The 12,163-nt window shown below is 46.3% G+C and overlaps 1 protein-coding gene across 1 annotated transcript; it reads left to right on the top strand.

The window, feature by feature from the left end:
- Positions 1 to 3,522: 3,522 nt before the first annotated feature.
- Positions 3,523 to 11,856, top strand: LOC142574889 (uncharacterized). The gene is made up of 3 exons (XM_075683887.1): positions 3,523 to 4,157; positions 4,675 to 4,829; positions 11,582 to 11,856. The coding sequence occupies exons 1-3, from the start codon at positions 3,523 to 3,525 to the stop codon at positions 11,716 to 11,718; spliced, it is 927 nt and encodes a 308-aa protein (XP_075540002.1). The 3' UTR covers positions 11,719 to 11,856.
- The last annotated feature ends 307 nt before the right edge of the window (positions 11,857 to 12,163 follow it).

Here is a 12,163-nt window from a genome sequence, read left to right as displayed (position 1 = left end):
CTTGCGAAAGTGAAATCAGAAGCTAAGAAACTTTGTCAGAAATTAAACCTGAGTAAACTGGTCCGCGAAATCGAAAGTAAAAAATCTGGCAACCTTGAAATGTTTTTTTCGATCAAAATCCATGAACCAGAATGGCCACTGCGTATTATGGTGTCGGAAGGTGGAACTTGGCAAAAGTCCGTAGGGCTTTTCCTTCAACGCAAGTTGAAGTTGCTTGCAGTGAATGATCCTTTTCTGACCAAGAGCTCAGAAGATGTAATAGGGTACCTGAAGATGCATGTAGGCAGTAATTTGGAAGCTTTCTCTATAGATGTAAAAGATCTATATCATTCACTGCCACATGATGAGTGATTAGTATGTGTTCAAGAGGCTATTGATGCTTACGATGAACTGACGTTTGTAAACACCATCTGCATATCTACACAGGGTTTTCTTGAACTATTGTCCATGTATCGGCGCTCGACGTTCTCCAAGTGGGATGGAAGTGTTTATCTTCAAAAACAAGGAATTTGCATTGGTTCCTGTATTGCGCCAATTTTAAGTGATCTTTATCTTGCTCGTGTAAACAGGGTACTGGATGCCAAATTAGAAAACTTAAATGTAAAAAAGGTGTATAGGTACGTTGACGACCACCTTTTTCTTCTCGGTTCAAGCCCTAGCGGGGAGGTTTGTCTTGATGTCACGCAAGTGCTAGATCTTTTCAACAAGTGTTTACAACCGCTCACTGTTAGGCATGAAACGCCACAGGATGGCACTTTCTGATTTCTCGATATAGGAATGCTTTTTGAGGTACACCAGGTGTGCTGGGCATAGGAACCAAGGGCGAACAAACCGCTACTGTCATTTTCATCAGGCCACTCTAAGTTGGTTAAGAGGGAGATTGCAAAGTCAACCTCTTCGCCGCTGATGTCCTCACAAGTGTTTCTCCAGTTTTATGGCGCAAGTGGATCGCCTGAAACAGGCCGGTTTCCCGCAGCATATCATCACAGCTGTGGCCGAAGGTCTCCTTCAGACCGCAAAACGCGGGCGACAGGATGAGCAGTCTACTTCACCGGAAAATTCGAGAGTGAAGCAGAAACGCGCAATCATACCGTACATCCACAATATCTCGCACAGACTGAAGAAGATTGGCAATAACGCAAATTTAAGCGTCATCTTTTCAGCGCCAATCAAGCTGTCCAACTTGTGCAAGGCCAGCTACTGTGGTTCTGAGAAGCCCAGTTGCCGGACAAATCACAAGGAACCCTACGTTCATTGTGAGAACAATATCGTGTGTGAACTGCCCCTGTCGTGCGGCAAAAATACATCGGACAAACGGGAAGGTGCGTAAATGACAGGTTGCGTGAACACGCAAATAATGTGCGAACTGGAGGAGTGGGGCATCTGGCTTTTCACTACAGAAAGCATGGGTGCAGTCCCATTTATAAACAGTGCACGGTGATAGGAAGAAGCCCAGCGCAAACAACACGTGAGATTATTGTAGCGGCGAAGATCGCTAGTTTAGGGAGCGCTTGTGTTAGCGCGGCTTCAATAGATCTTTCAAGAAGAGAATTCGATTTTTTAAACGTGACACAGAGGGTGGCCTGATGGAGATTACATTTTAATCTTGCAATTACAAAAAAAATTTTTTGGCTATGCATGGTCGTTCTTTCGTCTTTGATATCATCTTAACTTTCCATTACACATGTCTCGTTGCTGTCTCATTCGACTAGAAATCAGTATATATGCGCATGCGTACGGTGGTGTGTGTTACCTATATATATGTGTACCACTTCATGAAATAAAACATTTGTTGGAAGTTAGCGCTGTGTCCGCGTCTTGCCATTGTCTTTCGTCCCTTTTCGTGCGCTAGAAAACCTCAGCTATGGAAAACCAACACGCCCTAACCTACGCTCTTTCAGGCTAGACAATCGTTACGATGCCGATAAAACCAGCGCTTTGCAACGTGGGGTGGATAGGGACATCTATTGCGGATTAGATAGACAGGATTGATAATATGGCTTAGAAAATTTATTCAATGCAGAAGCAGGACTGTCAGTACTCTCGCGATCAGCACGCCGATGGAATCTGGAACAAATCTTAGCAAGTCGATGACATTGCCCTGTAGTATGACCCGAATATTGTATCTGTCACATGCACATATTCGCAGCAATCTTATGCCATAGGGTGTATTCCATGTTCTCCATCGGGTAATTATTTTCAAGCCTTTTCATCATTTCAAGTGATCCAGTTCATCGAGAAGACTTGTGGTGTAGGCACAATGTATTTTAGTGCGATTAGCATTCTTTGAGAATACCCGCTTTGCGGCATGTATCTAACATCTATTACTCATTGGTCCAAATTGTCTGCTAGCTTGGGCCACTCGGTAAACAGTGGCTGCCGTCTTGCCCAGCAGACATGGACAACTGGGTATGTTCCCGAAGTACTTGTTCAAAGGAGCGAAGTTGCGAATATTGCTTCAGGACGCGTAAGCAGAATGTAAGCAGCTGCCGACTTCATAACGGTGCAAAGTCGGCGCATAGCCGTATATTACCATACTATCTGACCTGCTTAACACCGGATTAGCCATGTAGACATTTCTGCCTATTTAGTCGTGCCATATGTAGGACGCTATTTGCCATTGTACAACCTGCCTGCGACGCCTGCATCGGCCAGAAATTTGTCACATTAAACCACAGGTGCATTCGTAAAATCTCAATCTAACAGCATGTTCAAACATTGCATGAGTTTTAACATACACCGGCTCCGTTTTGGCTGCCTATTTTGACCAGATCATTACATTGCGGCGATTTGGCTACATGCGATATCAGCACTAAAGCACCTTCCTGCGCAAGCCCCTACGATATTGCGATATCGCAGGGGCTTGCGATATTGCGATATTGCGATATTTTCTGCAGTAGAACAATTATTCTTTCACATTGATAGGGGAAAGTGTCTTGGCTATAAGAAAAAAGCTAATTAAGAACAAATCTATTTGACATACATGTAGACTCCATCAGACTTCTCGTTCTGTTAGTAATCTTTTCTATATTCTATGGCACAAGGACAGATGGCCCACCGGCTATATATATATATATATATATATATATATATATATATATATATATATATATATATATATATATATATATATATATGTATATATATTGCCGTATGTACTGTGCTGACGCGAGCAGTTAAAAAGTGGCTGAGTTTTACGAAAATAGCTGCTGTTTCGAACGCCTTGTGTGTTATACATGCAGGGGGCACTGAACCGGTCCTGGCGAGGCAATAAGTACGGTTCAAGGGCCGGAAATCTGATTGCAGGCTCCCCAAGAGTAGTGTTGAGTGCCACAGGCGTGTTACATTTCACGTGATAGCAGAAGCTGGAATAAGAGCGGACCTATACAAACCTTTCGTTTTCTTGACTTCTTGTGAGCACGGGTGGCGTGACTGCAGGATAACGCGTTGAAGCACCCTTATAAGTGCATCTCGATGCGTGTTTCCCAGTCCGCTGAATTCTGTCGGAGAGCGTCTCCGAAAATGTTTCGCACGTACTGGGTTTTCCTACTGCTGCAGTGCTGTATCGTACGGTTCGTCCTTTCGGAACCTTCTTGCCAAAAGTTTGAAGTGGACACAGGTACAATTTTCTTCAATTGCGCAGGCTTCACAAGCGTGTCCCAGTTGGCCACGAAAATTCCACGCCCCGAGCCCAACAAACACGTCTTCTCGTTATCCGACAGTCGCCTCGAGAGCTTACCCGTCGACGCATTTGACGGTTTATCCGCCTCCAATGTAACGTTCAACAACGTCCACGTCGACGACTTCGACGCGTCGCACCCAAATGCGTTTGAAAGGCTCAATGGCACACTGGTTGAGCTGATTTTCGCTGGAGGAAGTACCTTGCCGAAGTCTTGGAGCCTGCTGCAGCACGTTCTCTCGCTTACGTCACTGCACTTTGAGAAGCAGGCTTTGTCGGTCGACCATGACTGGAGCAACCTGCCACGCAGTCTTCGCGACATATTCATCACGGAATCTACAGTATCGAACCTGGAGCAAGGCGCCCTTGCTGCATTGACGAGCTTAGAGCAGTTCCGCATCACCGGTAGTGGACTGCGCAATTTTTCGTGGTCTCTTTTGCCGAGTCCAGCTCGGTCTCTGCACACGATAGTGTTAAGGTAAGCATGCGTCCACAGGTGTATGAGCAACGCACTCATCACTAATTCAGCGTCTCCATGTTGAGTACCGCAGGACTATAGCAGTGTATCATACGAGTTGAAAGCATTGTAGTGGTTCCGCTTTCGGCAGCACCCATGCCCAACTCCAAACGCAAGTCGCAGAGTGTGCGGAATGTCCACACAGTTCCAGATGCACAGAAAGAGCACTACGTTACCCGTGAGAAGAATTGTAGAGTTGCTCTATAAACAAAATATCGTGCGATCTTCGCCTCATTTTTCGCCACTTCATAGCCGAGTACTGACGGGTACAAAGAAATAATTGCGCATTTTGGTTCAAAGTGTTAAACTAAAATAAGCATGTATCTACAGCGATAGAAAAGCCCTCCGCAATTTCAGCTTACGTGTTATTCTACCTACCTGACAGTTGCTTTTCAACGTGCATTGTTGTTTATTGTTCTTCGATGAGGAAATTCGACTGTCTTCAGCCTAACTGAATATTAATAATTTTTATTTGCAGCCAAAATGGACTGACTGAAATTCCGAAAGGGTTCAATCCCCAGCAGTTTCCTGCTTTAAGGAGCATTCACCTAGAGTCCAATCCTATCACCACCTGGAGTGGGGAGACGCTTGATGCTATTCGCCTGCATCCTAACAGCCCAAGGTTGATCCTCGGTAAGTCACGTTGACTTTTTATCGTTAACCTATACTATAAAATATATACGTGAAGAAAGTACTAACAAAAAAGCCGAAAACTTATGATCTTACTACCGAAGAACTGTTCGTACAGAAATTAAAGAAACATCAATTAAACATCTTTTTGGCAAAAAAATACGCCTCAGGACGCCTATCTCGTTGCTTCTTACGTATTTCTTTGTAGCATGGTAATCAGTACGTGCAAGATCTGTTACAACCAGATCGCGGCATTTCATTCTTATGCTCTCCCAAAGCTCAAGTGATGAGAGGTGTAAGAGTTACCCTTCAAAAGAGGGAACAAGGGCTCAACATCTGTCTGTAATATGAGGGAGAAGGCAATGAATAAACCGGTTAGTCAAACTAAGAAAAAAGTGACAAACCAGAAAAGTACATTTCACAAATATTTGAAATTTATTTTTTCCCTTATTTCCAAAGAACGTGCAGGGTGCAGAAAGAGGAAATTTTACCCAACAGGGACAGGCGCGCAAGATCACCAATGTTTCATGGTTTCCGTTCTGACGCCATATAGAATTTACGGTGTTATTGAAAGACCACATTCAGTGGTACAGTCACTAAGGGATAACTTTTGGCAGCCTGTAAACAAAAAAAAAAAAACATTTCTGATCGTAAGCTTCCCACCACTCATCTTTAGTCATGGCATTGTCGTCAGCGGACCAGTCACCAACAGAGCGCCAAGAGATGGAGAGGAAGGTCGAGATCAGTGTGCTTGCTCTATATGCGTATGCAAGAGTAAAATATTAGCAACCATCGCAAAAATTCGTGCAGGTGTCGTAAGTTTATCTCGGGAGGTATTCTGTAAGAGTCGACCTAGTGGACATGTCCATTTCCTCTGCTCTTGAAGTTACGGGGGGGGGCGAGGTATTCTGTAAGAGTCCACCTAGTGGACTGTCTATTTCGGCCGCTGCTGATTGGATGCACCTGTACGAGAGAGGAGGAGAGGAGCGGCCCTAGCCAATCAGCGGCGGCCGAAATGGACAGTCAGCTAGGTGGACTCTTACAGAATGCCCCTCCCCTCCCCCCCCGATTGACTGCGGCGCCTTGCTGTTGTGGAGGCGCAGCCCAGCCCAGCCAATGAGAGCATCAGCAGCAGACGAAATGGACATGCCTACTAGGTGGACTCGTACGGAATACCTCCCTGCTTAGATTAGCTGAAGGCGCTCGCGGAAATTTGCTTACGCGCAAAATGTCAATCTTTATTTCTTTTCTGAGTAATACCACGGCCTCATCATGGTATTTCTCTGAAATATCGGCTAACTACTATAAGAAATTGTCAAGGAAACTCACTGTTTAAGAAACATTGAGTTTGCGATTGGTACAACAAAGTGATATTCCGTCACTAATCGGCAAAAACGGACTGGGTCGCGCTCGCATGTGCTGTCGTATAGCTAGCTACATAACATATACAGGTTGTGTACATAACACCACCTAACTTCCGCAAACCACAGGGGTAGGAGCCACGACGTAAAACAGCCGGACGCAAGGTTCCGTTGCCAAGCCTCTATGATTATGACGATAGCGTGAACGAGTCATGCGCTGCTGGTTCCTTGGTGTTCCGAAGTTAGGTGTAATGGCCATGCCCTTCGTGACGTCACGTCTGAAATCCCGAACGCCTGGTGTGGCAGGGACTATTGGGCGGCTAAAGAAAATACTGCTTCAATCTTTTCTGCCGAGGACATATACTTACTGCGTTTCTGGCGTACGCTAGCCATTACGCTCAATTTGTGGAATAAGTGCACTCCCCATCTCAATTACGTCTCGTGCTACTAGTGATCCCAGCTCCCAGCAGAACATGGCAAGCAAATTTCGTTAAGAATTGTGACTGAAAAGAAGACAGAATTTGCCTTCGTGGCATTGCAACGCAGCATGTAGCGAGCGCACAGCACAAACGCTAATGATGCGTCCTGAATAAAGAAGTGTGGCAGGCTGAAATGACAAATTATAGAACAAGACGTGCTGAACTCAAAACACAGGTTTTATTATTCGTGAGTTATACATTGTTACCTATAGACGGAAAAAAGAAAATACAGAGCAAGGAATCATCAGCTCTCTGATACGCAAACACAAGTGAAGATAGCCAAGCAACTCCATCTGTAAGAATCTGCGCTATATCATCAACGACCAGGGCAGAGCACTAAAAGCTAGGACGCATGTTACCATTGCCGTCGATACGCACTGCTTTCACAATTTGACGTACTGCTTATGCTTTGTTAGAAAAGACAACATTCCTTTCAATAAAGGGCCTCTCACCAGGTTGGGACATTGTGAACAGACAAGCATGCCCTGTAGCTCGCGCGCTGGCCGACCGCGTCCAGAAGGCGTCACACCACTGCGCGACGCGAGAGCCGCTGAAATTTCAACCGAAAGCCCGTGCGCCTTGCCCCTGCGTTCCCCTGGATACTCCGCTTTCTGCTGGACATTTGGAACATCTCTACGTAAAACTCAGGGCCAGTGACGTCACCGATGTTGACACGTGACTTCAGTAAATCACCTAATGCTGAACGCGCAAAATCGTCACTGCAAGTGCACCCAGCAAGCTAAAAAAGAATTGGGAGGCGGGGCTAGTCAGATAATCGTGGTGCACTCCCTCGACTCAAGTTTGGAAGAGCGCAAGGAATGAATGTCGTTGGAGGATGCTAGTGGAGGTAGAAGGAGAGAGTGAATGTTGGCAGTAATGCTTGCCTGCTGGCCCAGCAAGGTAATGCGACAGCTGATTTTCTCATATTTCCTGCAATGATTAACGTCTTTGAGGGAGTGGTTGCGGAAAAACGCTCCCTAGATGGAGCTTTAGAATATAGAAGGCAGTGTATAAGGAAAATTTCACCTCCGGCCTCCACGCGCAAACGCGAGAATGTGGACTCGTGGGGAGTACGCTAGTGTTTTTTTGTTTAAATGCGTGTTCTGGCAATGTCGCGTGAACACAGCGGCCAGTGGGGCTCACATGCGCTTGGCCGCATATAATATCCGCATTGTGTTTTGTTTGTCCCGCTTAATCCATAAATGAGCTAAGTGTACCAACTGCCACAGTTGTCAGTCCTTTCCATGATGATGTATAGGTTGCACACTTTGCGCACGAGGGCACTATTGAAAGAGCGCAACTAGCGAAAACAATATTGCGCATCGGAGAAACATTTCAGGCTACGACAAAAGCCAATGATCATTTTTTTTTCAGTTTGCTGCCAAATGCGCGACAGAAAGACTTGACATTGTATACGAACACAAGAGGCTTTCACGCAAGTTAACACGTCCATAACTCACTCTGTTCAACAGAGCGCCGCACAAAGCACACTTCTTTTTGGTGAAGTCACGGATCACATTCAGGAAACCACATATTTCTTCGGGGCAACTATGTAATATTTCTGCCTAAGGCAAAATAATGCCGTCACACGTTATCAAATGAGGTTGGATTACAACATGTAGCGAATGAAGAGTCGACAAATTTTACGTCAGACCGTAGCACTTTCCTCACACCTTACAGCTGATGTTAAGGTCAGGTAAAATTGGCTTTACTTACGCATTTATCGAAGCAAGAGTGTGAGCTAACAACATACATATGACGGCAACCGCGGTCGCTTGCAAAAAATCAATAAGATTTTGGCATGCGTTAGTTGGTTAAAATATATACTTGAAACAGCACGGAATATGAGGGCGAGTGAGGAGGCGACGCAGACCCAGTGTCACCAGTGTCCGTAATATAATGCCGTCTTTTCCCTCCCACAAATTTGTGTCCCTTTGTCTTATAAAATTGTCACGGGGATTCATGGGTACACGAAGAATAGACGGAACCATATATTACAATATTTACGGACTGCTACTACCACATAATGGCTGACAGCATCTCACGTGGCATGTCCCGTGTTCTTTCTCCTCGCGGAGCCAATCGGTTCTTTAACGGCATGCTCATGCTCGATGCCTCGTAATATCCCTCCTGGCGGTCTCGGCGCCGTCATGGCGCCTTCCAGAATCAGACAGCGCTGCTGGTGAAGTTGGATTTTAGCCGCAACAGATGGACAACCTCAGTAGTAGACGTAAAAGAAGAAGACGCGTGATGTGGGAGCGGAGTGATGAGGTAGTCAGTGTCGTTGAGCTTGCAGAGAACTTTTTAGCGTCCGGTGTAGCGAGGGAGGAGCTTCTCGCACACGTCTTGGCGTCGAGACGGCGTGGAGAGTAGTACGAGAAATTCAGGAGGGTACTCAACTTTGCGGTGCCGGTTATCATAGCACTCGTTTTGGTTCGCCTGCAACGCACATAGCCTAGTGTGAGCGACCTGGCGAGCTATTGTAGCTCGAGAGATGGCGTCCTGACCATATGCGGTGGGTACGAGGGACCATCAGGAAGGAGCGTCGCGAAGGGCAACGCAGGGTTGCGGCTGTACAGGAGAAATAACGGCGAATAGCCAGTGGTGTCATGCCGCGACGACTTGTAGGCAAAAGTAACGTAGGGTAGGGTGGCGTCGCAATCGCGGTGATCAGTGGAGACGTACATAGAGAGCATATTCGTAATAGTTCGGTTGAGGCACTCGGTAAGACCGTTGGTCTGTGAATGGTAGGCTGTCGTAAGGCGATATTCTGTAGAGCTTCTACGAAGAATTTTGTCAAAGACGTTTGCTAGGAAACAACGGCCACGATCCTTAAAAGCTGGCGCGGGTCCCTGTGTCGAAGAATGACGTCATTGGCCAGAAATTCTGCAACGTCTATAGAGCAGCCACTGGGCACGGAGTGTGTGATGACATATCTGGTCGTATAGCTAGCAGCGACGGCAATCTATTTGTTGCCGGATACGGACGTAGGGAAAGATCCGAGCAAATCAAGGCCTACGCGAAAGTAGGGCAGCAATGGAATGTCGACAGGTTGAAGCAGGCCAGCCTGTCGAAGCGCAGGACGTTTGCGCTACTGATAGCGCTCGCAGCCAGCAACCTATAGGCGCACAGCACAATACAAGCCAGGCCAAAAGAGCCGCCGTCGCACGCGGTCGTCGGTGCGTGAGGCACCGAGGTGTCCCGCATTTGCAGTATCGTGCACATGTTGAAGAATGGTGGTACGCAGTTGTCAAAGAATAACTAGCGAAAATTTCTGTTCGTCAGGTTTCATGTTCCAACGCCACAGAACTTCATCATCATCAGCAGCAGCAGCAGCAGCTAGGTTACGCCCATTGCAGGGCAAAGGCTTCTCCCATACTTCTCCAACTACCCCGGTCATGTACTAATTGCGGCCATGTCGTCCCTGCAAACTTCTTAATCTCATCCGCCCACCTAACATTCTGCCGCCCCCTGCTACGCTTCACTTCCCATGGAATCCAGTCCGCAACCCTTAATGTCCATCGATTATCTTCCCTCCTCTTTACATGTCCTGCCCATGCCCATTTCTTTTTCTTGATTTCAACTAAGATGTCATTAACTCGCGTTTGTTGCCTCACGCAATCTGCTCTTTTCTTATCCCTTAACGTTACACCCGTCATTCTTCTTTCCATAGCACGCTGCGTTGTCCTCAATTTAACTAGAACCCTTTTCGCAAGCCTCCAGGTTTCTGCCCCGTACGTGAGTACTTGTAAGAGGCAGCTGTTATACACTTTTCTCTTGAGGGATAAGGGCAAACTGCTGTTCATGATATGAGAATGCCTGCCAAACGCCCCCTAGCCCATTCGTATTCTTCTCATTATTTCCGTCTTATGATCGGGATCCGCGGTCACTACGTGTCCTAAGTGGATGTATTCCCTTACCACTTCCAGTGCCTCGCTACCTATCGTAAACTGCTGTTCTCCGCCGAGACTGTTAAACATTACTTCAGTTTTCTGCAGATTAATTTTCAGGCCCACCCTTCTGCTTTGCCTCTCAGGTCACTGAGCATGCATTGCAATTGGTTCCCTGAGTTACTAAGCAAGGCAATATCATCAATGAATCGCAAGTTACTAAAATATTCTCCATTTACTCTTATCCCCACTTCTTCCCAATCCAGGTCTCTGAATACCTCCTGTAAACACGCTGGAGAGATCGTATCTCCCTACCTGACGCCTTTCTTTATTGGGATTTTGGTGCTTTCTTGCGTAGGAAATACTAACCGAGGGAACGGTCGGAAAGTGCGCAAGAGAGTAGCTGTAGGGTGAGCTTGAAGGGTTCATACCGACGCTGTTTGGTGCCGATGTGGCGTAAATCAGATATAGCGAGCACGCAGGAATCGTTGTCATTGCCAGCGAGGCTAGGATGGTCCGACGGATGGCGCGCAAATCAAAATTAAACAAGCACTCGCATTTGGCTGAATAAACGTAAACATGTTATTGACGTTAAAAGCTCACTAGGGTTCACAGTGAAAACTAACGCGAGGTGCTGCGAGATTTTGTAAATATTGGCACGCGTGGCGGCCACGTAATGTGCATTATAATTGTTACATGGAAACACAGAGACGAGAAGCTCTATATATATACGCAGATACGCCGCACCAGTTAAAAGGCAATAGCCATCGCTAGCTTATAGGGGGTCGTCATCTTTTTTTCCAGACACAACCAGCTACTTCGGGCCTCTATTGCCCTCGCCCGCGGAAATACCTTCATTTGTTCCAACCTTAGGAGAGGTCTCGTTTTATTTTCGTCACCTGTTATACCCTCACGCCGCACGAATTTTCGTTAAACATTAGACTACGTTCATTAGCGTAGGGCACATATGGGCAAGAAAATTTACATGCGGAGTGGCCTGCATGCGTATCCTTCTTTTCCTGCAGGTGCCATCACATGCGACTGTCAGGTTCGCGCGCTTCGAGAGTTTCCCAGGAACCGAATTTCAGCGACATGCGCTTCACCAGAAGGCTGGAGATACCAGCGAATCGACGAGATCAACGTCGACGACCTGCGTTGCTGAAGGCACTGAAGACGATGCTAATAAAAAAGAAGGGCGGTGACTAGTGCCATATACGATCTTTACAGTTTTTCCGACTATTTCTTTTATTTGTTTATCATTTTTTATAGTAATCATAGCGTTACAGCTATGTACGCGTCAAACACCTCATCTTTCTCAAATGCTGCTATTCCTTCTCATCTAACGAAGAATGCACTTCGTGCATTCCTCCGCTGTGTTCAAGAAAACAGACGAATTCAACAAGAAGAATGAATGATGCGTTTAACGTACGTGCATATGGTGCATACGCAAAGTGCATGTATGGCTGTGTTCGGGAAAGAAGGTGAATCAATGGCAACCACTGCGGTTGTATGTTACAGAATTTACCAGAATGCTGCTGTCATTCGGAATAACGCGGTCACATCATGCAATTTGCATAATGCCAACCGATTTATTTCTCATGCTTACG

The sequence above is a fragment of the Dermacentor variabilis genome, chromosome 3, assembly GCF_050947875.1.
Source record: "Dermacentor variabilis isolate Ectoservices chromosome 3, ASM5094787v1, whole genome shotgun sequence".
Taxonomy (NCBI): Eukaryota; Metazoa; Arthropoda; class Arachnida; order Ixodida; family Ixodidae; genus Dermacentor; species Dermacentor variabilis.
The sequence above is the reverse complement of the archived record's forward strand: the minus strand, read 5'-3'. Positions and strand labels throughout refer to the sequence as shown.

Excerpts from the sequence above, each read along its gene's own strand:
- LOC142574889 (XM_075683887.1), top strand. The coding sequence starts at position 3,523 with ATGTTTCGCACGTACTGGGTTTTCCTACTGCTGCAGTGCTGTATCGTA. Across the intron at positions 4,158-4,674 it reads CTGCACACGATAGTGTTAAG|CCAAAATGGACTGACTGAAA; the intron begins GTAAGCATGCGT and ends TTTTATTTGCAG. Across the intron at positions 4,830-11,581 it reads CAGCCCAAGGTTGATCCTCG|GTGCCATCACATGCGACTGT; the intron begins GTAAGTCACGTT and ends CTTTTCCTGCAG.